Below are 26,520 nucleotides of genomic sequence, written 5' to 3' on the forward strand. Positions count from 1 at the left end.
TCCACTATACATTTGTATTTGATGTTTTTATATAATATAACACACGCAAATAAGTCAGCTTTTGTCTTAACTCATTTGTAAATAGATATATAACATTATTTTGTGTTTTTATTTGTTTTGTCATTGCAGGGCAGCACTGATGGATGCACAGTTCAAAGACCATGGGCTAAATGTGTGAAAGGTACATGTTCTCCTATTCTTTCCGAAATTGGATGAATTTAAGCAAATTATTTCCTGACTTTAGGACACAACTCTAATGATACAGGGAGGAGGGGGCGGGGGGGAATCATAATTTCAAGGTTTAAATTACCAAATGCGTAGAAACCCCGTTGAGTGTGGATGTTTCCGACAGCACCTGAAGGCGTCACGGTTCACCGCTGTGTGGCTGCAGATCTTTGCGGGTCTGGAGGATGAAGCGCGTGCGGGATGCTGCTGCCTCGGTTCCGCTGGTAGTCTGAGGGGGAAACATCCGCAGCCATGGCCTCGGACAGTAAGTACGGCCGTCTTCCTCACCCTGTGGGTGCCTCTTAATGTTGGTTTCATGTGTCAGTGCCGGAGGATGCATGGATGCTGTTTTTCAGGCTCTTGTTTCTTTATGTCTGGCTGACTGATAGCGACGGGATGCGTAGGCCAATTGATGATCTTTTTACCAAATACGGTCGTTTTTTCTGCGTTTTATCCACATCATTGACATTTTCGGGCCTTAATCAGCCTCTAAACAAAGACATACTTGTAATATTGCTGCAGTATTTGTTCCTGTGTTGTTGTACTCACTGGAGAGTTGAGCTTCAATCATGGCCACTTCACGGAAGCCTTATTTTTCTACCTCATTTTAAATGATAAGATATTCCGGGTTTGGATTGTTTATGTAAATCACCAGAGTGGTTGTGATGACACAGTATCATTTAATGTGTCGTCGTGGTGTGTTTTATAACGCAGGCCTACAGAGAGCCTGTGGTACCTTTACTGCGTGTTTTGTTATTATTATTAATATAACTGTGATACTTCACATAATCTAATATGTGTAGTGTAAGTAGATGCACGTATCATTTTGAGATACTTTTACTTTACTCAAGTATTTCCATCTAATTTATACTTTTACTGCATTTCAGATAAAAAACTCTAGTCCAGTGATTTCAATCAATTTGCCCTCAGACATTGTACCATCTGGATATTTAATGAACCTTTACTGCAACTAACAATTATTTATTTATCTAATGATTTCCTTTTTTTTTTGTTCAGGATAGTGATTTTTTTCAAATACCTATTTTGGTTATAAACAATTTTAAAAAATGAAAATATTCTATTTACAATGTTGTAAAATGACAAAAGCAAGCAAATCTTCAAATATAAGAAAACATAATCAGCATTTTTTTACTTGATAGATGACTTACATGATTAATTAATAGATATTTTCTGTTACAACTAACAGATTGACTTCTTCATTCAGCTCTAATGTTTCCGTTCTACTCATCTTTTCATTATTACAGATTATTAAATAGTCTGACAATTATAACCTGAAACCAAATGAACACAAGACTGAAGATAGAGCTGCAATGTTCATGACATCCCATAATAGACCATTTAAATGTTAAACATTCCAAATGTGTCGGTGGGAACGTGCTAAATGCAGAATAAGTTGATAGTTTATTCAGGAAACATTTTTAGAGACTCTGGTCTCATAACCGTCTGTAAACCAGGACACTTCTGTGGATCAGTACTCGTACAGAGGAGGGTAACGTGGTGCGAGGTCAGCGGTGAACATTCACGTGTCAAAGTTCACCAAAGTTGAATTTGCCACCACAGATTTGCTCCCATTATCTGTGAGAATCACTTTATGGGAAAAATACATTTGAAATCATAGTCAGTGATGAATATTAATACCAAAAGTGAACACCAGGTTTCCCCACAAAGACAAATGTCATACACAGATGATATGACTTATATAACACGTGAACATAACCTCCCTCTCTACATGTCTGACGAGTGTTGTCGGGATACAAAGTGGCATCGAAGCGCTCCATTAAACAGTAGGAAGCAGTCGACCATGTGCGTCATGCCGGTTCTGGTTATTGTGGCCTACTTACAGACTGCTGCCTTGTCTAATTCATGGCTCTCTGAGAGAGCGGCTCTCAGTCGGGACTCGTGGGTCATATTTATTGCTTCTGACAGGAAATTTAATCCGTGTTTGTTTGTTTGAGCGCTGGGGATGCTGATGGGAAACCAGACTCATATCGGTCAGTTCCAGACACTTTCTCTTCGCTCTGCAGGCACAGAGAGATTTCTCAGAGGGGAAGATGTTACATTTGGTTGAGTTAAACTTACAGTGGGTGAAGTTAATCATGTTAAAACTGTCCACTAGGGGGCGATAGAACTCCACAACAAGCTGGCAAACACCAACACCTTTATAGCCACTTTAAAGTTACTGTGAGGAACTTTTACCTGGTCCTGAACCAGTCTCAGTGTAGTCCTGATCCTCTATATGAACCAGTCTCAGTGTAGTCCTGATCCTCTATATGAACCAGTCTCAGTGTAGTCCTGATCCTCTATATGAACCAGTCTCAGTGTAGTCCTGATCCTCTATCAGACCTCCATCAGTAAAGAGACCATCAGAGAGAAGATGGTCTGTTTCTATAGAGTTATTCTTGATGCTCATCATCGGAGCCACCGGGTCGGATTCACCGTGGACAGACCCAGATCCTCCAGCAGAGACCGGTCCACCGTGGACAGACCCAGATCCAGAGCTCCGGAGGGAGAAGGAGAGCTCAGCTCCCGGCAGCAGCAGCAGCATCTCCTCCTCCTCCTCCTCCTCCTCCTCCTCCTCCTCCTCCTCCTCCTCCTCCTCCTCCTCCTCCTCCTCCTCCTCCTCCTCCAGGAGCAGAGCTTCTCCTCTCTGGGAGCCAACACCGACACCACGCTGCAGTAAAATGAGAGGTTTTCTGAAGGGAGCCTGGTGCTCAGAGACACTTTAGTCCACAGGGACCAACTCTTTTTGCCTGAGGAGGCTTTAATAATCAGCCTGCTGGTCTTTGTTGTCGTGTTCTGCAGCGCTTCCTCTCGCTTGTTGTGTCTTGGTGGTGTTCAGGAAGTCGGGTCCGCCTCGCCCTCTGGGAGGCAGGAAAGCGGCGCTGATTGACGGTTCATACGGAACGCGGGTCAGATTTCAGTGAGAGGACTACGAGGACAGAGACGTTAAGTTTCTCCTCTCGTTTTTGGGGAGAAGACAGAAAGGAAGGAGGAGGTGAAGACATGTCCAGTGAAGGAGGAACTAAAGAGACTCATGGAGAGTGTGAGTTTTGATTTGACCGTCTTATTCCTGAAAACTAGACGGTGATGATGGTTGAGCCCACTTTCTCATCTCTTGATTGTTTAGTTTCACCTGCTGTCTTTCTATTTGATTCTACTTTCTGTTGATAATGAACAGAGTCGGTGCAGAGACGCTGAAGCTTGTTCCAATATGTTGCATCGTATTTAATCAATGAGATCCTTTACTTGAGTAAAAGCACAACTGTAATACATAAAGTATTCAAACTGTGAATGTTCTACTATCATCAGATTATTATTACTAATGCATTCATGTAAAAGCAGGATTTTAGGATTGTAGCTTGTTGAGCTGGAGCTCAGTTTGATTATTTTCTCCATTAATCGATCGATTGTTTTGTAAAAATAGTGAAAATAGTGAGAAATGGCGTCAGAATTAATCAGAGCCCAAAGTGTCCAAACCTCAACATTATTACTAATAAATTAACATTATTAAAATGATTACAAATGCATTAACATCATTATGAATATATTAACATGAGTAACAATATTATTGATAGAATAACGAAATGATTCATGGACTAATTGTTTCAGCTGAACTTCTTGGGTTTCTAGTTTACAACAAAACATAATTTATGTTTTTATGTTCAGAAATCATAATTTGTAAAGCTGTCAGAAGTAAAAAGTATAATATTTCTGAAATGTAGTGTAGTAGAAACACAGATAGTCTTACAAAGTGCATTGTTAAGTTGAAATGAATGGTTGACCTCTGACCAACAACAACAACAACAACAACAACAACAACAACAACAACAAGAGCCCTCGTCATGTTAGTCCTCGTTTTAGATCAGATTAGAGAGATTTATTTATTTTTTACAAATTAAGGAGTAGAACACGATGGTCCTACTAATTTATATAACTTAAATAATTAACATAATGTTTGTCACATACACACATAAATAATCATCTTATTATAGAACAAAGCCTTTTGTTGTGATTAAAGTAAAAACATGCTGTTTGAAAAAACACACAACAAAAACTAAATCTAAATCTGTCTTTCTTGTTATTATAACCTTTATTAAATCCAGTCTCTTTTGTGTGAGAGAGCAGAAGAAGAAGAAGAGCGTTTTATGAAATGTACTCTTTCATATTTCGATCCATAACAATGATGCTTTAGTTTCCACGTGTGATGGACCAAGAGGATCACGTTTAACTTCTATTGGATGTTAAACCCTAAAGATTAAGCGTTGCGGTGACATGCAGCCTGTAACCAGCAGGTGGCGCCTCAGCATCATGTTGTAAAGCTTCGTTTTCTGGCTCTGAGGATCAATATTTGTGGCAGATTTTAAACAGAATAATGGACGTTTAGGAGAACTACTAAATACTGTCGGAGTCATGAAAAATGTAATGAAGCAGGATTTTATTATCCTGATATTATTATATTTATTATCAATCATGACAGTAACAGTCAGTAAAGATCAAATATAATATAAATATGTTTTTTCAAAGAGTAAAAGTATTATAAATAATAATAATTATAATAATTATAAGTATATAGAAGTATAAATAATACATATAAATAATAATGATTATATTTAATAATAATTATTATTATAAGCATAATAATAATGATAATAAAAGAGCCTGGTCACATCAAAACTGTGTTAAACTCTGACTTGCAAACCAATATCCATCCATCCATTTATTTATATATATCCAGTTTATATATATAAACCAATATATATAAGTCATATTTGATATGTTTTATATTTTCCACTCTTACTAACAATATCCCTCGGGATAAATCAAATCTTATTTGACGTAATTTTATAATATATTATTTGATCTTCTATTGTCTTTTATCAAACTGTCTGAACACATTTGCGTCAGCCGTCACAGACTTGAGTGCAGAACGGTGGAAGCTCTCTGGTGAAATACAGACGAGAACAGATGAGAACAACGATTGTTCTGCAGATTTGTTCAGTTTGAGACTTTACGTGAAAAGAAGCGTGATGTGGGCGGAGCTAAGTGTTCAGGACGTGTGTTCTGTGGACGTGAGTGACTTCAGATGCCTCGTTTTCTACTTTGAGCTCCTCTCCTCTTGACTTCTTCTCATTTCATCGTCTCTTCATCTCAACCCTGAGACGCCGTCGTCGTCGTCCTCTCGGCCAATCAGGACGAGCAGCCGGACGGCGCCATGGTAACATGAGGCCCTCTTACATGTGGGTGGGAAAAGGCAAACTCATTATACCTTAATAGAGCCGCTGGGCTGTTTCCAGGGAAACTATGTTGTTCAGGTGCGCGTGTGCCTGGTGGTCAGTGGGTTTGAGTCAGACTGAAAAACACCATGTGCTGATGTCTCCGGGTTGATCTGACCTCCGGCGCTGAGAACAACAACAGCCAGTGAACGTCACATGACGGCTCTGGAGATCTGAGGGGATCTGTGTCTTTGTCCGTTAACAGAAGGACGAAGAGGGGAGGAGATGTCTCCGCTGTCCATGGTCCTGAAAGCTAAAGCCCTTTACAGTGTTTGGCATATAAAACATTGACAGATAAAGCAGCGCTTGGATGGACATGAAACTCTCCTGGTAGAGCTGCACGAGATCAAAGACTTCACGTAGGAAGTGGACAGAGTCATGGTGATGTCACCCAATGGTCGTCGCCATCTTGTTTTTTATATAATAATAACAATAATAAAATAAAACAGTAAGAAGACGACATCACATGAAAGTGTAAAAATGTAAAAATTGGGGTTAAGAAGTGATTTAAAACGTTTACATACGTATTTGTACTTTCTCTTGTAGCGTATTGATACTTTTACTTCAGTAAATGATCTGAATACTGAGGACGTAGCGTTCAGCTGTGTGTTGTTGTAAATAAGGACACACACACACACACACACAGCCCTAGAACTAATTACCCGCATTAGCGAGTGACCTTACGACGAACTGAAAGAAACAGCAGGCGCTCCGTTTTATTCCTCGCTAGAAAAAGAAGAAAGAGGAAAAAGCACCACAAAGCTCCGTGTTCGTCCTCTTTGGGATCTTTTCTTAATGAGCGGTAACAACGTGGCCTTCGTCGTCTTCTCCTCCTCCTCCTCACATCAAAGTGCTCTCTTCTCTCCTCTGGAGCTCCTCACTTCAAAGCCGGGGTGGAAAAGTCAGCAGCTGCATAGTAATCAGGAGATTTAGTATTCACACACACAAACAACCTTTTCACTACCGTGTCGCTGTCGGATTAGCGGTGTTGTGAGATTTCTCTTGTCTCATTAGCTCCGATCCGACGCCTCTCGTATTGACTTCTGGGTCACGTCGCCTCCTTAATCCTCATTTGTACGTTCATTCTTCATAATTTGACTTTAACACGTTCGACAAACTGTTTCATCAATAATCAGCTGATCTCCTGCTGGGCCGACAACACGACTCACCTTCCACTGGGATTGTTTTTAAGATTCATAATCTAAAGTAAATGTAAACGTTGAGTGAGGGGAAAGAAGAAACGGATGAAACTGAAGCTAGAAACTGAACTTTTCTCTCAGTTTTAGTGTTCTTGTTTTTACATAATTGAGGCAAATTGAGGTCACTTAAATCACCACGAATCCTCCACAAATAATCTCAGCAAATACGCATAAATGAACCCTGTTTTGGTCAAATGTTGAGAGCTGCAGGACTGGTCTGACAGGTTGTGATACTCTGCGTTTTATAGAACAGTGCGCATCGTTTAGGGGGATTCATTGGCAGAAATAGAGTGTAATATTCATAACTATGTTTTCATTCGTGTATAATCACCTGAAACTAAGAGTTGTTTTTGTTAGCTACATAGGGAGCGGGTCCACTTCATGGAGTCCGCCATGTTTCTACAGTAGCCTAGAAGGGACAAAGCAAACAGGGGCTCTAGAGAGACTTTCATGTTTGAATATAAGAAGTGGACGTAGTCGTCGTGACGTCACTCATTGGTTGGTAGAATGATGTTTTGAAGCCTCGAGTTCAGCATTTTGGCCGTCGCCATCTTGGCTTTTTGCAACCACTGAACAGGAAGTGACCATATCTGGACTGAGGAGGAGTGACGTAGAGACGCCGTATACGTCTCTGGTAGAGACCTGTCAATCACCGTGTAGCCCCGCCCCTAAAGCGTACCCTGCTTTATGGTCTGTTTGACTCTAAATGGACCATCATTTACTAAATGAACATCATGCTGTATTGAAGAAGACTTGAAACTAGAGATTGAGACCATAAACTCATGTTTACAATGTTTACTGAGGTAATAAATCAAGAGAGAAGTAGAGTCATTTTCTCATAGACAAAGAAGTCAAAGCGCGTCATCTGAAAACGTTTGTTACGATGCTGAATTAGTTTTTTAAAAATGGTATAAAGACATAATAACAAGGCAAAAGTGAGAGTCAGTAAGTCTACGTCAACGGGTTCTATGATAAATAATATACTCCATAATATGTTTTAATACTCAGTAATGAGCCTTTGTGTTTTATCTGTATTAATATGATAATCTAATAGAAATATAATATATATATAATATAGTTATAATTCAATAAAACCGTCAGACATTTTAACATAATGGGGACAAAACAAGAAGACGTGATGTTAAGAGATCTCTGCACTTGGAATGAAGTGCGGCCGTGTGTGTGTGTGTGTGTGTGTGTGTGTGTGTGTGTGTGTGTGCGCGTGCGTGTGTGTGCGTGTGTATGTGTATGTATGTGTGTGTGTATGTGTGTGTGTGTGTGTGTGTGTGTGCAGCAGGTGTGAGGCCAGACCTTGACCCGGGGGTTTCTTCCTGTCCATCTGGATGTGGACAGTAGGAGACTCTCTGGGTCTCCAACACTGAGCTCAGTGTGTCTGTGACAGTCGGAGCAGCTGAGAGGGGGAAACTCCTACTTTACGGCGGCACCCGAACACACCGTCCTGACGGTCACTGTCACTCTGCGCTCATTTAAATTAATTATGAGTCGTATTCACAGTCGGCTTTTCTACCTTCTTTCAAAGAGGTCTTAGTGCTGAAAGATATATTACACCTTCGGGTGATCCCCTGAAGTCATCCTGCTAGTGCGGACTTAAAAACAGATAAAAGATAATTCATTAACCAGCGATACATCAGCACCTCCGGGTTCTAAAAGGACAGGAGCGTCTTCTCTGTCATGAGGTGTTACAGAGGAGTTCTCATGCTGCTTAGTCTCTCTCTGTGGGAGTGGACAGCAGCTGAACTTAAAGAAAGTGGGTCGAGAGATTGTCGTGTTGCGTGTGTTTTTAGGAAGAAAACACTGCATGTGTTGTGTTATAAAGTGTTGAGTGGTTTGGGGATGTTATGGCCTCTTTCTCAGGCAGCGTTATAAGATGAATGTTGCTGTATTGGTCAGTTTAAACGGCCCGATGCTCGGATTTCCGAGGTAGCGGTCCATCGGTTATTTTACCATATTTATTTTATTTTATTGGTTTATTTGGACATGGCACATTTACAAAACATTCCTGTAAATGCGCCAGAGTTAGCCAAGAGGCTATTTTTCATCTGCAGTCCCTGGACAGATGTTACAAAGTCTCCCGAAACAAAGTTATATAAGATTAAAAGTTACAAAGTTCTGCATCATTTACCCCTTTACAAGCATGCAGAAACAATATGAGAAGAGAGAACATTAATATGAGAAACATTCAGGACACTCTCATACTAAATCATATAAAACAACACGGGCAAAGTAAATAAATGAGGAATAATTAAGTTAAATAGAAACATGGACGAGAGACAAGATTATAATGTTACTTTACTTAAGTAACATTTGCATAAACATAAATGCAGCACTATAAAGGAGAATAAAATATCTACTGACTACTTTTACCAACATGAAAACGTGAATATCTAGAGCCAGCGTTCTGGGCTTCAGTCGACACATTAGACACCAAAAGATCTGTAAAAGCACCACTTTAAATAACGTGTTGACCACCGTTAAGTCGTAGATATAAACGTCTCATTCTAAGCTAACAAAAGCACAACGATTCTTATTTTCAGGTGATTAAACACTGACTAAAAGACACTTATTATATTATAATATATTATATTCAATTTCTGCCAATAGATGCCCCTGAACTCTGCACACTGTACCTTTTTAAGTAAATGATCTGAGTACTTCTTCCTCCACTAAAACAAATACTGGTGCATGTGGAGGGATGGATTAAACCAGCTGCTGTTGTTGCTCATTATTTTGCCACACACACACACACACACACACACACACTGTTGCTTGGCGATGTGATTGGATGTTTTCGGCTGCAGATTGACGAGGTGCTTCTGTACAGCGTGGGAGATTCAGTTTCTATAAACGTGAAAAGAGAGAGAGAGAGACACGGTGGTGTATGAAATACATAACACATGTAATAGTACTACACACACACACACACACACGCACATACACCCACACACCCACACACACACGCACATACACCCACACACCCACACACACACACACATACACCCTCACACACCCACACACACACACATACACCCTCACACACCCATACACCCTCACACACCCTCACACACACACATACACCCTGACACACCCTCTCACACACGCATACACCCTCACACACACACACACACCCTCACACACACACACACACCCTCACACACACACACCCTCACACACACACACACACACACACACACACACACACCTACGCTCTGGAGTCCTTCCTTTGGCGTCGGCTCTCTGCAGGATGTGCTCTCGTCTCCGTTTGCTTCCATTGATCCACTTCTCTGCTCTCTGAGACGTTGCCGTGGAAACGGGAGACGGTGCCCCCCCCCCTGGTTATTTCTATTCATCAGTGTTGAGAACAGAGTAGTACGCCTCGTCTCTCTCTCTCTGTCTCTCTCTCTCTCTCCTCTTGTTTGTTTACTTTCTGTTTTGTTTTCAATCATTCTGGTTTCTTCACTTCCAGCTTTCATCACTCTTTTCATTCTATTTCAGTCCAGATGTTTTTCTGCCTCTCCATCATTTTCTGGCTTCTCTCTACCTGCTATTTACACCTCCTCCTCCTCCTCCTCCTCCTCCTCCTCCTCCTCTATATTTTCCTTCACTATAGTGTTCTCATGCAGTGTGTCGAAATTCTGATTAAACACCAAGTTAAACCGCAGCCAATGAAGAAGCTTTTACTGTCACTCTTCCCCATCGACATGCTGGTGAAAACTGATGGTCAGCTAACTAGCTTACTGTTCTCCTTGGTCTGGGAAATAAAACAGATCAAATCATGACGTTAACTATCAGCTCATCCTGCTCTTGGTTCATCTGGTGAAGCTCCAGCAACACGAGTTAGTCCTGATCCTCCGATGTGTTTGTGAAACGTATCGTTCACCAAATCTAACCCGAGACATCTGAAGAACAACGTGGCGACGGCCGTGTTCCAAGATGGCGTCGGCAGTCTTTTGCGTTCTGGTGTGGACGGAAAATATTTTGTAAAAAAACGATTGTCCAATCAGAGCTCAGCAGCCGAAGCTATTAACAGCCAGTCGTGTTGATAGAATTTATATTTGTATTTTTTGTAGACAGGGCCTTGGTTGAGGAAAAACTAACCGAACAATAAATTCGGAAGAAAAAAATGTTTATTTCAAATTTTTGCTTGAAAAAAAACAAAAAAAACACCTGTGTGCTCTTGAGCAAGGCACCGAGGGTAACTCAAATACTAAAGTGTCACTCGTTCTGTCTGTGTGCATCACATGTACCATGCGTACCGTGTGTGTGTGTGTGTGTGTGTGTGTGTGTGTGTGTGTGTGTATCCAGACTGCCTGTTTGTGTGGTCTGATCAGTGTGTCATTGTGTGTCCCCTCTCCCTCTCCCTCCTCCTGCCAGTCCCCCCAGAGGCCATCGGCTTCCTGTCGGCGGTGGGCGTCTTCATCGTGGCGCTGGCCGTCCTCTTCCTCTTCATCAACAAGAAGCTGTGTTTCTCGCGCGTCGGCGGCATGCCGTGTCTGGAGCACCGTCACACCCACCGGAAGAAGACCCGCCAGGGAATCCGCCAGGGGCTCGGTGAGTGAATGAATGTATAAACTTTCTTTCACAGGACTTTGTATGGACTTTTATGAAGGACGAGTTTGGTTGTGAACTAGTTTTTTAACTTAAAGTTGAAGAAGTGACCATATGTGGACTGAGGAGGAGTGACGTAGAGAAACTAGAGATTGAGACCATAAACTCATGTTTACAATGTTTACTGAGGTAATAAATCAAGAGAGAAGTAGAGTCATTTTCTCATAGACTTCTATACAACCAGAGGAGTCGCCCCCTGGTGGACACTAGAGAGAATGCAGCTTTAACACATGAAGCTTTATAGACTTCTATACAACCAGAGGAGTGTTCATATTTTCTCAGCACTTGAACTCAAACAAAATAACGCCGTAGTGGCCGTTCTTTCAGCATTTACTTTCATTTAGACTCAGAAACAAGTGTTGTTGTTTTTGCAAAGCTTACCCTGATATGTTGTTCTGCACGTGTACTCGTTTCCCCAAATCTCTACAACATCAGCAACAGAGCAACAATAGCCACATTTATTTTATTTTATTTACGCCGGAAATGAATGTTCCTTTAACATACGTACTTATCAATCTTCCCATCTCTGTCTCTCTCATAAAGACAGACAATAACTTATTTCCTAAAATGTTTCTCGTCAAGGTTCAACCTTTTATGTAACCTGAAACATCTCGGAGAGTGCGTGGCTCCTTTATGCGTAATGACTCCATTTAAACTCTTCTTTAACAGAAAGAGAACGTGGGTGAGTTTGTGTTTGTGCAGCGGTTTCTGTGGGCGAGTGTGTTTTGTATGTATGAGAGAAAGAGTCGAGTGAGTCAGCAGCCACGAAGCTCTGCAGCAGCTCACAATGAAAAATAATAACGTTATAATAACCTTGAAGAAGAATTCGTCAAAAAAAAAAAGTCTAGGAAGAAAAGGAGAGAAAAGGACACTCAGTTTCCTTCCATCACCCAGTAAAACGCTTTTCTTTCCTCCCACTTGTCAAACACCGTGAACACCCAGAGCAAAGGTGCTAAAGGTGGACAAAAGAAGTTAACAGTGTTCTTACGTGTTGGATTAAAGCAACCAACTGCCCCCAAAATCAGTTCAATTAGCTCCTGTTTTGTTACCTAATCTTGAGGTCTTGTTTGACCTTGAAGCGTCGCACTCAGGTAAAGACTGTTATCCCTCTCAGGACGTTTTGTGCTGTTAGCGATGTTAGCACCGATAGCTACGATGTTGCCATGTTGAGAGCCGTTAAGAGGCAATCGAAACGCTCTCAATCTCGTATCTTTGCACCTTTAATACTATAAACATTTTAAGTGGAGTCTAAATTCAGTGTTGAACTGTACAAACAATGACAGGAAAGCTTTTAACATATTGTGATTACGTCGTTACAGTGAGATGTGGGCCGAGAGTCATTTTAACTCAAAGTTTGGAAGCTTTTTTTTTTATTTTTAGCTGAAATAAAAACGTTTTTTGGTGCTTTAAAATGAGAGCAAAAATGAAAGAAAGAAAGGAAAGAAAGGTAACATAGCCACCAGCAGGATGTTTGAATCCAGGACTGTGAGTCAAACAGAGCAAACACTGGTTTGTTGATTCTCACCTGCAGCAGGTGGAGTCTCTGGTATTTCCAGTTGGTTTCCTGAACAAACAGCACATCCTGTTTGGACTCAAGCGGGCGAGGTAAGGGAGGCTGTTAAGTTACGTTATGTTTTTAGTCAAATTATATGTGAAAATGTCGCTTTAAACCTGGAAACTGTAGGCCTGATTGAAATAGCTTCACTTGAACAAAGAACAATGAGAACTCTCACATGTATTCCAGTACAAATTCAAGTTGTGACTTGTACTTTACTTCAGTATTTCTATTTTTGTGCATCTTTATACTTCTGCTCTACTACATCTAAGAGGTAAATATGGTACTTTTTACTTCACGAGACAGCTTTAGTTACTACTCAGATCACAGTTTCAAAGAAACATGCACATTAATGCAGCAGTGGATATTAATCCAGAAACATCAGATATAACAGTTAAACATTTTGCTGATCAAGTACTTTAACAGCACCTTTAACAACAGACAGTTTACAAAGTTCTTTCACAGACAAAACAAAGAAAAAGCAACGCAATACAACAACTAACGCAAGACAAACTAAGAAAAAACAAACAAATTAAAATAATCATGAAGATGCAACAAGAGAAGAAATGTGTGAATAAAATGATATGCTAGAAATAATACAAAATAATTATTGATACAAATAAAAGCAATAAAAAGACGACATCACATAAATACCAGTAAAGGATCTGAAAACGTCTTTTCCACCACTTGAACCAGCAACGTTGTGATTACGTGGACATATTACTATTTACTTTTAATACTTTGGTATAAATATACTTTTGTACGTGTATATTTATGGGTATAATTATTTGTATCCAAGTGTATTTAATTGTGTGTGTGTGTGTCTTTGTTTATGCAAGATCCTGTGTGTGTGTGTGTGTGTGTGTTTAGCTGTGTGAGCGTGTGTTTGTTTGAGCAAGATCCTGTACGTACACACGCACATACGTGTGTGTGTGTGTGTGTGTGTGTGTGTGTGTTACAGTTACATGTGATCACTGAGCCACATTCCTCCACTCTGGAGATCTTTTCTTTGAATCCTTCAGAGGACACACATATACTACATACGGTATATATATATAGATATATATATATATATATATATATATACAGTTTGTGTAGAAATGACATTACAGCACAAACACACCCATTAAGTTTTGCGGCTGAGTGCAAAGTTTCGTCGTTGCCATGTTGTTGTTTTTTGCAACCAGTGAACAGGAAGTGACCATATTAGGACTGAGGAGGAGTGACGTAGAGACGCCGTATACGTCTGTGTTAGAGACCTGTCAATCACTGTGTAGCCCCGCCCCTAAAGCATCCCCTGCTTTATGGTCTGTGTGACTCTAAATGGACCATCATGTACTAAATGAACATCATGCTGTATTGAAGAAGACTTGAAACTAGAGATTGAGACCATAAACTCATGTTTACAATGTTTACTGAGGTAATAAATCAAGAGAGAAGTAGAGTCATTTTCTCATAGACTTCTATACAACCAGAGGATTCGCCCCCTGGTGGACACTAGAGAGAATGCAGCTTTAACACATGAAGCTTTGACTTCACTATTCAGCCTCCTGGTGGGAACGTGAACCGACCTCAATCTGATTTAACTATGAGGAGCACTCTGCAGATGTGAAAAACACCGAAGCAAAGAGAAAAGGTTTAAGAACTCGTCCTCTAACTTTGACCAGAGAAAATAAACTAAAGCTTTTAAAACTCTGTTTTGGGACAAAAATACTTTGAAAACTAACCTGTTTGGTTGAAACAAACTCTGGTTTCCTCTGCTTTCTTTCCTTTACTCTCACCTCTCCTTTCTTCCTTGTTTCCTCTCCTCTCCTCTCCTCCTCTTTCTTCCTTGTTTCCTCTCCTCTCCCAGCTCCTCCTCTTCCTCACCCCCTGTGTTTCCCTGTGTTTGTCTCCCTGCAGTGAGCAGTTACGGTGACGATGAAGAAGACGATGGCGTCAGCTCCTCCGACAGTGAAGAAGAGGTCCTGAAGCAGTTCGAGATCTCGGTGTCGCGTTCGCAGAGTTTTCGTATTTCGACGGCGGCGGCGAACATCGCCGAGCAGACGCAGACGTCGCTCGGCCGACGCCACAAATTCAGCCGACTGTCGGATCAGGAGGAAGGCAGCACCGAGCCGTCGGACTGTGAAGGTTCATCATCTGCACACGTTCTAGTAGAATTATGACCCGCTGTCCATTTACAGATAAACTATCATTTTAATACTGCAAATCAACCGTGCACATTGATTTGTCCGGTATTCAAAATACCTGTACCTAAATTAAATTATAAATAAAAAATATTAAATACATATTAAAAATAAATATTAAATAAAATATTTAAAAATGAATATTACATTAAACTATAAATATTATGTTAAATATTAAATATTTCTAAAATATTTCAAAAACATATTGTAAAAAATTATTAAATATTAAATATTATATTGAATTATTAATATTAAATAAATATTAAATTAAATTATCAATATTAAATCGATATAAAAAAGAAATATTTAATATTAAAAATAATATTAAAATAAATTATGAATATTAAAGAAATATTAAATTAAACTATACAAATAAAAATGAAATACATATTAAAAATAAATATTAAATTAAATTATGAATATTAAATATTCAATTAATATACAAATAAATATTAAATTCTATGCTATAAATATATAATGTATTTATTGTTGTCTGGCTGTTTCTCAAACAATTAGTTTTCATGCATCATATTTCTTATCATATGTAGTATTGTAGTATGTGGTATTCTATTAATTATAATAATAAAACATATATTTTGGAGAGCGCTTGACTTAAAGGCACTTTACATGGTAAAAACAGGTAAAGCACTAACAACAAAAACAAAGCAAATAAATGTAACAGTAAAAAGACAATAACATAACTATCACAGGTTAATATGTGCTGATGTGATCTCTGTTTGTTTTGAAGTATTTTGTGTATTTGAGTGGAGCAGAAATCAACTGTTTCTTTTTTTCCAAAAGGAATCAAAACAAATGAAATTGTTTGCCTCCAGGTGTTCGCTCCCACTCATCAGAGGACTTTTGTTAAAGTTAAATTTGAAACGAGGATTAATTCACAATAAACGACCGCGTCTCCAGTGTGGGATTAAGAAAAGTAGAAGAAGGACACCTGATGATCCTCAGAACAATCTTGAAAGTGAATGTTTCAGGCCTGGTTTTCTTCTCTCAGCTGCAGAGAAACCAGCAGATCCACCAGTAATCCGTCCCAGTGTCAATGAGCCAAAAGGCCCCAAAATAACGTATTTACTGCAGATTAGAGGCTGCAAAGAGCTCAGAGAGGCTCAGTGAGATCCACCGCTGCAGCTTTAATTAGGACACTCGTTAGTCCTCAGCTGGTTTGTGAAGGAAACAAACAGGAAACCGTTATTCTAATCTCGCTTTTTGTTCAATTAGCTTTTTTTGTTGTTTGATCAATTTCAGATAATCATGAAAAACTGGAAAAGACAAACAGACGACAAGATAATAAAACATTTGTTTTTTTTACTATTTATATGTTTAAACATAGAGTGCCAAAAGTTTAAGTAACGTGTTTCCTAAAATGTTCTTCCTAAAAAATTGTGATTAATGATAATCTCAATATCCAGCAAAACATAATCTGGATTATTATTTAAACCGGAATCAGGCAGCGTGTCGCAATCTGATGGTTTATGTTTTCACACGCTGACATTTCCTCCTCTCCTTTCTTCCTTGTTTCCTCCTCTCCTTTCCTTTCCTTTCTTTTTCTTATCTTCTCTCCTCTCTTCCTTGTTTCCTCGCTGTAAAAAAGGTTCATTTTCACACCGCTTTGTTTTTAATATTTCTTAAACTAAACGATAAATTCAGAAAGAAAAGAATCATCAGTTGCAGCAGTTTGAACTCCACCAACACTTTTCACTTGATTGAGACTTTATTAATTTGGTTTCTTTCCCGGGAGCTTCTCCTCAGAGCTAGCAGCTAACTTGCTAACCAAATAGCATCACGCTAATTATCGTCCCAGTTCTTTTAAAACGAGCAGCTGGTTGTTGGTGACATTGTTCGGTTGGGGTCACTCTGTCTCAACTGGTATTTAAGTTAAATCCTGTCTTCAACACACACACACGCAGACACACACACACACACACACACACACACACACACTGATGACTCACCTCAGCCCGTTGCCATGGTTGACGCCCCGTGCAGCCGTTGATGTAACAGTCAGACCGACCTTAATGATGGTGAATTGGAGATAACTGCTATTGATTGGTCCGAGGTACGGCCTGTTCTCCGAGTGTCTCTGTCTCGGGGAAAAGGCCAAGGTGTGACAGATTACACAATATCGCCTCCGGGAACACACAACACGAGGTTCATGGAGCTTCTGAGAGGCCCTCGTAGACTCAGAGGGTGTTTTTAACACAGTTGTTTTCTAATTTCAAGCGTAATAGTGGGACACATTCATTGCTTTTGCCATTAATTTGATTACTTAAGTGATTGTTGTATGGAGATGTAAAAATATCCAGAAACAAAATCCTAATTAAGTTGATTTCCAACATAAAGCTCGCTCTCATGTGCATTGAAACGAGTGTTAGATCTCATCTGTGGAGATCATTAACCCTCTGAACACAAAGCAGTTTTGAGGCGTTTTTTTGCTCCTTCAAACTGCTTCGAATTTTAGTTATTTATTAATTGTATTTGATTTAATTCTGCAGTTAATTACTTGCAAATGTGGAAACCTAATTAGATTAACTACATTTACCAGATATGAAAACAGGGCGTGTAATTGCAACCCTTCTCAAAACGACCGTCCTCACACCCACAGATGTAAAGCCAGAGGAGCCTAACGCTGACTCTCCTCTCATGTTGCCTTCCTCCTGCAGAAATGGAGGCTCAGAGCCAGCAGCGGGGTTTCAAGGACCCGCTCTCCGCCGCCTTGGAGGAGAGCGAGAGGGCGTCGACGGTCTCTCTGGACAAAACCGCCGGTCTCAAGGCATCGGGGGCCGGGAAGAGTCCCGCCCCGAGTACAAACCGGCAGGCCGCAGACGGCAGCGAGGAGATGGAGACGGCCGTGGACGTCATGGACAGCTCCTCCGCCTGGAGCCCCGAGGTACTGCAGGCACTCTAACACTTTTGTGGTTTAGATAATGATTGGATCAAAGTTTAGTGTAGAGAGCAAAGACTCTATATAAGAAGTGGACGTAGTCGTCGTGACGTCACTCACTGGTTTGTGGACTGGACTGAGGAGGAGTGACGTAGAGACGCGTATACGTCTCTGGTAGAGACCTGTCAATCACTGTGTAGCCCCGCCCCTAAAGCATCCCCTGCTTTATGGTCTGTGTGACTCTAAATGGACCATCATTTACTAAATGAACATCATGCTGTATTGAAGAAGACTTGAAACTAGAGATTGAGACCATAAACTCATGTTTACAATGTTTACTGAGGTAATAAATCAAGAGAGAAGTAGAGTCATTTTCTCATAGACTTCTATACAACCAGAGGAGTCGCCCCCTGGTGGACACTAGAGAGAATGCAGCTTTAACACATGATGCATCGGCTTCATTCTGCAGAACCTGGTAGAGAGATGGAAACAGCAATTCATAAAAGACAAAAGTGTTCTAAGGAGCATAGCATGTCCCAGATTAAATCCTTTGCTGCATGTCTTTATTCTTGTTCTACCTCCACGTTTCCAGTCTGTTCTGACTGTCGCCCCAAAAAGACGTATAATTAAAAAACCTGGATCCAAACAAATCTCCCCTCTCGTATGTTTGAAGTGGACGTGGGACAGAGTTTAGGTCATGTTGTCTCTCACGGCCACGTGGAGGCAGAATGTATAATTTTACTTTTCTAAATAGAACTGCAGCAAGAAAAGCTCTCCAGACCAGACTGACTAATATCAGAAAACCATTAACTTCAATAGGTAAAAATAGGCCACATGGGACGTACACGGGAGGAAAATGGAGGATGTTTTTATCAGATTAATTTACTGCCTTTTGAAGCTTTATATGCTTTTAGTTCCTGGAAAAAAAGAGCTTTTGTCAGCCGAATAAAGGTAAAAAAATAAAACTGGGAGCCTTGAATGATTGTAGATGTAGTTAAGAAGTTATAATATGTTGTTGATAAATCAGTGATTTGAGTGGCTGCTTGTGGGAATTAAGTTTCTCTTCATATAAAAATGCAGGTTGTCACTTATTAACTGTTGGTGGAGAGTTTAAGGTGTAAAGAAGTGACAGTTGGTTTAAATCTATTCTAAAACTATTTGAGACGAAATGAGAAAAACTCAAAGTTCAACATCATCTGGTTAATTAAGAGGAGTAGAAATCTGATTAATTTGCAACAGATTTGATTGACAGAAGCTTCTCATTGTGGCCTGATAATCAAACTTTACATTTCTATGCTTTACTTTTCGTTCATTCGGGTTATCCCGTTCTTGTTACCTTATTTATCGGTTATATTGTTTTGTTCTGCTCTAACCGATCAGTATTGATTGATGTATTTCTAGTTAACTGCGAAAGATGAATATCTTATTTCCTCCCGTTTGAACTGTGCCATGAATTACTCATACGATGTTTGTCAGTATAGAAGATCATTTTCTCGGTTATCTTGTTTCGCTCGTCAGCCTCAAGTGGCCATTCTAGGAACTGCAGTTTTTCGTACTCCCGCGTTGGCTTCATATTTCAGCCTCGGAGCTCGGAACGTTTTTTTTCGATGAAATAAGCAGATTTATTCAAAGGTCTGAGTCGAAGCTAATCTCATCGGCAACAACAAACAGACGACTGTAAATTGTAATTTATATATAAATATGAACTTTTACCAGCAATGTCCACTTTAAACCAGTGAGGAGTGTGTTTATGTTGCACCCCGTCTCTTACACCACCATGACCACTAACAAGATCAGAAGGACTCGTTTCAGGGCCTTTAAGAAGTCATTTGCAGTGATTTCATTTCAATTTTTATTCGACACATTACCGCAGACTGAGACTTTACAATCTAAAAGACAAATCTTTAGAAAACCTCAACATTTAACCTAAAAAATAAATAAAGAAATAACTGTGGCAGGAATTACCTAACGGGGTCAGTGAGCTGACCGCAGCCCTGCTGTTACCCATCATGCTTGGCAAAGGTATCATCGTCCTCATCCTCCTCATCATCCTCACTCAGCTGTGAGAGGATTATCACTCTGCCATGTTATCCTCTCAGGTTCATTTGGGAAGAAACAAACCAAACACGGCTCGCTGAGGCCTCGAGGTTTCGTATAAATAGTTGATATTTCCTCTCGCTCATCACATCAAGCTGGCTAACAAACAGAAGCTCATGAATACTAATCTGTGTGTGCGTGCGTGCGTGCGTGTGTGTGTGTGCGTGCGTTTGCGTGTGCATGTGCATGTGTGTGTTTGCTCGTGCATAAATACGCGCATACATCTACTTAACGTGTATGTCTGTGTGTGTTGGTTCATGTAGGAGAGTGGGAATGTAGAATCTAACAACCTCTCAGTCACCGAATCACACTTTGAAATTGGGAGCAATCTGTGCAGCAAACACCTCCCACACACACACACACACACACACACACAAACAAACACACACATACACACACAAACAGGGTGACACTGACATCTAGAAACGCTTCATAAATAGCGGACGACTTTTGGATCCGTGGAGCTGCAGAGAACCGAGGAGAGCCGTGTTGTAGCAGTTTATTTATACGGTTGTATAGCAGCGCTGCCGTTGCTAATGCTACAGCTAGCACTGCTGCTGCTAATAATACTGCTATCTCAACGAGTAGCGCTAATATTAGTACGAACACGAATGCAAACGCTGCTAACGTTGGCAGTCAAGTCAGTAAAAAAAATGCATATTCAGCCAATTTATTGGTATCGTTACTTATATTTCTTTCAAAGTTAAAACATACACAACGACATACAAAACTAAATGAGGTGGGGTGGAGGGGTATGCATGAGATTTTATCCTTAAATTCCACATATCTTTGGAATAACTGACATCTTTTGCAAAAAATAAATCTATAATTCAAATTCTGCAAGTCAAATACTTAACTTCTTATATCACAATATCTGTAATATCTAACATACGACTACCAGCAGCACTACACACACTACTATTTGAGTACTGGAAGTAGTAGCTCTACTCTGAAGATCAGCTGCAGAATCACATGTAATTCTACATCTGTAATGCTTAAACGTGGCTTCAGACTGTGGCATTTCTTCCATCACTGTTTACTACACAGTGATGCCTCGTACGTCTTCTCCAGCCTGCAGAGGAAGGAGTAGTAAACATGCAGTGACCTCCTGACCTGCACGTTCAGCAGACTCGAGCGGCGGCTCCGTGATTACCTTATCTCTCTCTGCGGTTGCCATGCCGATGCCGAAACTCAGCACGGCTCTGTCAACACGCGACGCAATCAAATGTTGTGTTTGCCGACTGAACGGGAGGCTGAGATTGGCTGCAGAGAAGAAGAAGAAGAGGAGGAGGAAGAGGAGGAGGAGGAGGAGGAGAGGAGTTCTGCTCAGTTTGTGTCTCTGAACATTTGAGAAAAGCTTTGTCTGTATAAATAACATAGAACAATTATAAGAAAAATAGAAATAAGTATAAAAAATGTGTCCATTATATTACAATATTCATTGTTCATACAACAATGAATATATAAAAAATAAATAAGAAGTATGTAAAGTATGTAAACTACAATACATAACAACAAAATGTGATCTATGATTAATTTTGTAAAAATGCAAGAATTTATCATCACATTAACAATTTTCAATATTTTTTACAGAATCAAGTGTTTTTTTCTTGACTGTGGTGCAGAAATCTGCATTATTAATTAATTAATGTATTCATGTGTTGAGCCCTTAAGAGAGAAATGTATTATTAATCCAGGATGGAGATGTTACTGTTGCACCAGCACGGAGCAACAAAACAAACAATAAAAAAAAAAACACAATAGAAAAATCAATTAGTTCATAAAAACAGAATAAAAGAACCAATAAAAAGGCAGAAAATAAAAGCAGTACAAAGGATTGTAGAAAAATATGAATTAGAGTTACAGTTTGTTGTCTTTTTATTTGTCTTTATAATAAATAAGGAAGATGATTATTTGCTTTGTGGTGGAGAGTTGAGCTGGACTTAGTCGACTCAAGAGTTTTGCCAGCAGCTGGTTAGCTTAGCTTAGCATAAAGACTGTAAACAGGGGGAAACAGCTAGCCTGGGCTCTTTGTAAAATGTGCCTACAGTACCAGCACCTGTAAAGCTCACTGATAAACATGATGAATCAGAACAACATTAGTGTAAAAACAACAATTTGCCGTTTTTTTCCCAGGGGATTATCTATTACAAATACACTTATAACTAAGCTTGATGTGTTTTATTTCCCCTTCTCAGCCAGAGCAGCCTCCCCAGGACGAGGTCTCGTCTCAGCCGACGACCTCTTCCCTTCGCTCCCCCATCTCCAAATGTGGAGACCTGGTCCTCTCTCTGGAGTACCACCCCGACACGGAGAGGCTGCTGGTCTCGGTGATCGCGGCGCGGGACATCCCCGACAAGGCCCGCAGCGGCATGGACTCCTGGCAGGTGCACATGGTCCTGCTGCCCGCCAAGAAACAGCGCCACAGGACGCTGGTGCAGAAGGGCTCGCTGCCGCACTTCAACGAGACGTTTCGCTTCTCGCGCCTGGAGCCGTCGGAGCTGCAGACGTCGGCCGTCAGGTTCAGGCTGTACGCGCTCGGGGCGTCCCGGATGTCCCGCGAGAGGATGATGGGCGAGAAGGTGCTGCGCTTAGGCGGGCTGGACCCGGACGGAGGGACAATGGAGACCACGCTGGTCCTGGAGCCTCGCAGTAACCTCAAGGTGAGGTGGTGCATTTCTTTTGTGGGTCTTTGTGCTGCAGGTTTGTGTTCGACGTCCGCTCCTTCTTCTTCTTCGCTGCTGCTCACTGTGTTTGTCTCTTGTCAGAGCTTGGACTCCCAGGTGAGTCTGTCCGCCGTGTCTCAGAGCGACAGCGCCTCGTCCACTCAGTCTCTGACCCACGGCGGCGTCCCCGAGCTGCTGGTGGGCCTCACCTACAACGCCACCACGGGACGCATGTCTGTGGAGCTCATCAAGGGAAGCCACTTCAGGAACCTGGCCATCAACAGACCACCAGGTCTGCTATCTTATAACTTAAATAACACACATACTGGATACACAAGTTGGAGAAGTTGGGGAAAAGTTTATATTAGATGCTAACATGACAGAAAAAGCTTCACGTTTGTATATCAACGTCTTCCTCCCCTCTAGACACCTACGGCCGTCTGACCCTGCTGAACTCGGTCGGTCAGGAGATCTCTCGCTGCAAGACGTCGGTGCGTCGCGGCCAGCCCAACCCCGTCTACAAGGAGACCTTCATCTTCCAGGTGGCGCTGTTCCAGCTGTCGGACGTCACGCTGCTGGTCTCCATCTACAACCGCCGCAGCATGAAGCGCAAGGAGATGGTGGGCTGGATCGCTCTGGGCCAGAACAGCAGCGGCGAGGAGGAGCAGCTCCACTGGCAGGACATGAAGGAGAGCCGAGGACAGCAGGTCTGCCGCTGGCACGTCCTGCTGGAGGCGTAACGCCACCCACATTTAGGGTTTTGTAAGAGGAAAGAGAGTTTATTCTTTTTACGTTGGGGGGGGGAATGGTTTTGATCGGCGGGCCGGATGCTGCATGTGGCTTTCAGAGGGGCGATGGATTCAAGGACTTCTCAGAGCAACACTCCGCCGTCGTCGCGAGGAAACAAATGCACGCGCTTTCGGAGGCCGAAACAAGATTTGAAGTCATAAAGAAATTAATAGAAGAAAAGCCAAGTAAAACATGTTGTGGTAAAACCTTTATGGATTTTGAAGGTTTCGTCTTTGCAGAAGATCCGTCGGCCTCCAAGAGGAGCTGAGAATGTGACCCACATTTATAGCTTTGTGTGTTTTTGTTAAAGCAGCTCAGCTGGGAGACGAGGGAGCTGCGGTTTAGTTTTTCAAGTGAAATGCTGTGTTAGGAAACACACACAAATTAGAGGTGTGTGTGTGTGTGTGTGTGTGTGTGTGTGTGTGTGTGTGTGTGTGTGTGTGTGTGTGTGTGTGTGTGTGTGTGTGTGTGTGTGACTTGTTATTTCTGAAGCGTGCTGTTCTTTCACTGTTTGGCAAATCAATGGAGAGTTCTGAACGAATGCAGACAGGAAACGCAAAGAAGCAAACGTCCAGAAAATGTAAAAGCTGAGAATATAACGGTCACGTCCTCTTTAGATCAATGAGTCAATAATTCAACTTATCAGCCATTAAATCACTGACATATCCTCACTTTATTTTCACCTCCACAGCTCTAATTTGGGCTTCAATTAACAAACTAGCTTTCCTCACGTTAACACATAAAACGAACAGCGAGCTCTTATTTCCAACATGTTTTTCTACTTTTTCTAGCTTTGACTGGAGCTCTTTTAATGACGTCATCTCGTCTTCTGCAATAGTTTAATGGTTCTCTGCTTCTCTCGATGAAGTAATATTCTATGGAAACGTGCATTAATTAGCATTTTCTTTAAGTGATTTTTCTAAAGATTTGGTGAAGATTTTGCGCTTCGTGTGGATGGAAACCTCATCCTGAAAATACTGAAACAAACACGAGAGCGTAGAAGTGAAGATGTTGTGTTTTTTAGTCAAGTGGGAGCAGGAAGGCGTCTCATTCATATTCAGCAGCACTCATTCATATTCTCCCCCCGACTCGTGCGCTACTACAGGAGGCAGGAAGCGACCGGCAGCTGGAGACTCTTAACCAGCGACCTCCTTCACGGAGGCAAAGCTCATCTCAACGACCCGTCGACGCTGATCTGAAAAGAGGCTTTAAATATCTCGCTGCAGCTGTTGATAACAACATACGATGAATTACCCTGGAAGTGTGTGTGTTCTTTATTCTTCCCCCCCTCCCACACACACACAGACACACACACTCGCTCTGTGGTAATTGGTAGTTTTATTGCTGTGGAATCGTACAGTGCTGCTGATAATGCAGGGGATTATATTTGTTTGTGTCGACAGATACTGTAGCTCCAAAGGGGGGGGGGGGGGGGGGGGTTATTTGAGCGTTTGTTTTCTTCAGGCAGGTGACAACAAAGCTCTCTTTAGAAAACGAAGAACTGCAGCTCGCTTTGAAAAACATGGTCTGTAATGACTTAGAAAGTGAAGCACAACAATATATATATTCATATTCAAATTCCTCGCGTGGTTTAAAGGGTCAGTTCACCAAAATCACAAAAGAAACCCCGTCTGGTTTTTTTTTGGTGCCATGAACACGATGTTGTTTTTGCTGCTCTGAGAAATGTGTCGTCCACCGTTTGTTCCTACGAAAAATAATCAACAGTAATTCGTAGATATCCCAAGAAATCAAATTGTATTTAATCCATAAAATCATGAGCCGGACCGCAAAAAGCCCACAAAGGACGTCGAGCATTAACATTATGCACCAGATGGACGAAGATAAATGCAAAACACAAAGTATGTGAACAACCTCAAACAATGTTTATAAATCAGACTGTTTCTGAAGATTCAAATGTTGATGATGAACCGTAAACCTCGTGAAGCACATGACTCCAACAAACTTTAGCTTTCATCGTTTTAACTGACGTGTTTGTGAAGCAGACGTTTGACAAACAAAATGTCACAGATTTAACACAAATGAGCCACCACACGATGAGAACACAATGATTTACTTATTTTATTCAGAGTAGAGACTGAAAGCAGAGGTCTAAATGCTGACTGTCTGTTTGAACTGGAAATATCTGCGATGATGACGACTAACTTCAGGTATAGATGAAGCATCGGGGGGAGAATAGGAGTGCTGCAAAGGCTGGATGGTTTTTATTTTCATTTAATTTGAGTTATGTTTTGTTTATAAACACTTCAAAGACCATAATAATGGGATTTTGAATGAAACCTACGTTTGGGCAAAAAAAACAGAAGTTAGCTCCAATTAGCTCCTGTTTCGTTAGCTTGTTTTCCTCTTCTCACAGTAAATGGGTATTTAACCGCTGTATGTGCTGCTAAAACAATGGCCCCTCCTCCTTCAGTTACTGTTACAGCAACAGTTTTACCCTCAAAATGAATAATAAATCATTTTAATGGCAGGTAATTCATATTATTTCTAGGTATTGGTGTTAGTTATTGCCAATAAGTCACCTAAACGCTCGTCTAAATGAACTTCTATTGCATTGTGATACCAGCACTCCTATTCGACAGGCTTCATACCTGAGAGTGTGAATAGTGACATGAATTTACTGCACAGACTGATATGTTTTATGCATGTCGAGTTGTTGTACAGAATCTATAATATCTATTCTATATTTTATAAAATAGTAAATGTTTAATGTTCTATTTGTATTGACGCGTCTGCATGCTCAGTTTGAGGGTTGTGTTTACAGATCGATCCGATTGCGCTGCAGATGTGATGCCGTCGTAATGCTCTGATGGAGAAGTGCCTGTAACATGTTTGAGATGAAACATATCCACCATGAAGAAAAAAACAAAAACAAACAGATGATCCAAATTTGCATGAAGCCTTCTTGTTGTTCCTTGTGAATGCTGCCGTAGGTCTGCATGCATGGAAGGTGGCTGCAGGCCCAGAGG

At 41.0% G+C, this 26,520-nt stretch overlaps 1 protein-coding gene across 1 annotated transcript; it reads left to right on the forward strand.

The window, feature by feature from the left end:
• Positions 1-477: 477 nt before the first annotated feature.
• Positions 478-24,943, forward strand: syt16 (synaptotagmin XVI; the record flags this gene model as incomplete). Its single annotated transcript, XM_079174644.1, has 9 exons — positions 478-490; positions 11,111-11,287; positions 12,014-12,026; positions 12,921-12,949; positions 14,802-15,029; positions 17,761-17,987; positions 22,277-22,741; positions 22,847-23,036; positions 23,171-24,943. 9 exons carry the CDS (start codon positions 478-480, stop codon positions 23,482-23,484), a joined length of 1,656 nt encoding a protein of 551 aa, XP_079030770.1. The 3' UTR covers positions 23,485-24,943.
• Positions 24,944-26,520: the final 1,577 nt, after the last annotated feature.

The sequence above is a fragment of the Pholis gunnellus genome, assembly GCF_910591455.1.
Source record: "Pholis gunnellus genome assembly, chromosome: 15".
NCBI lineage: Eukaryota > Metazoa > Chordata > Actinopteri > Perciformes > Pholidae > Pholis > Pholis gunnellus.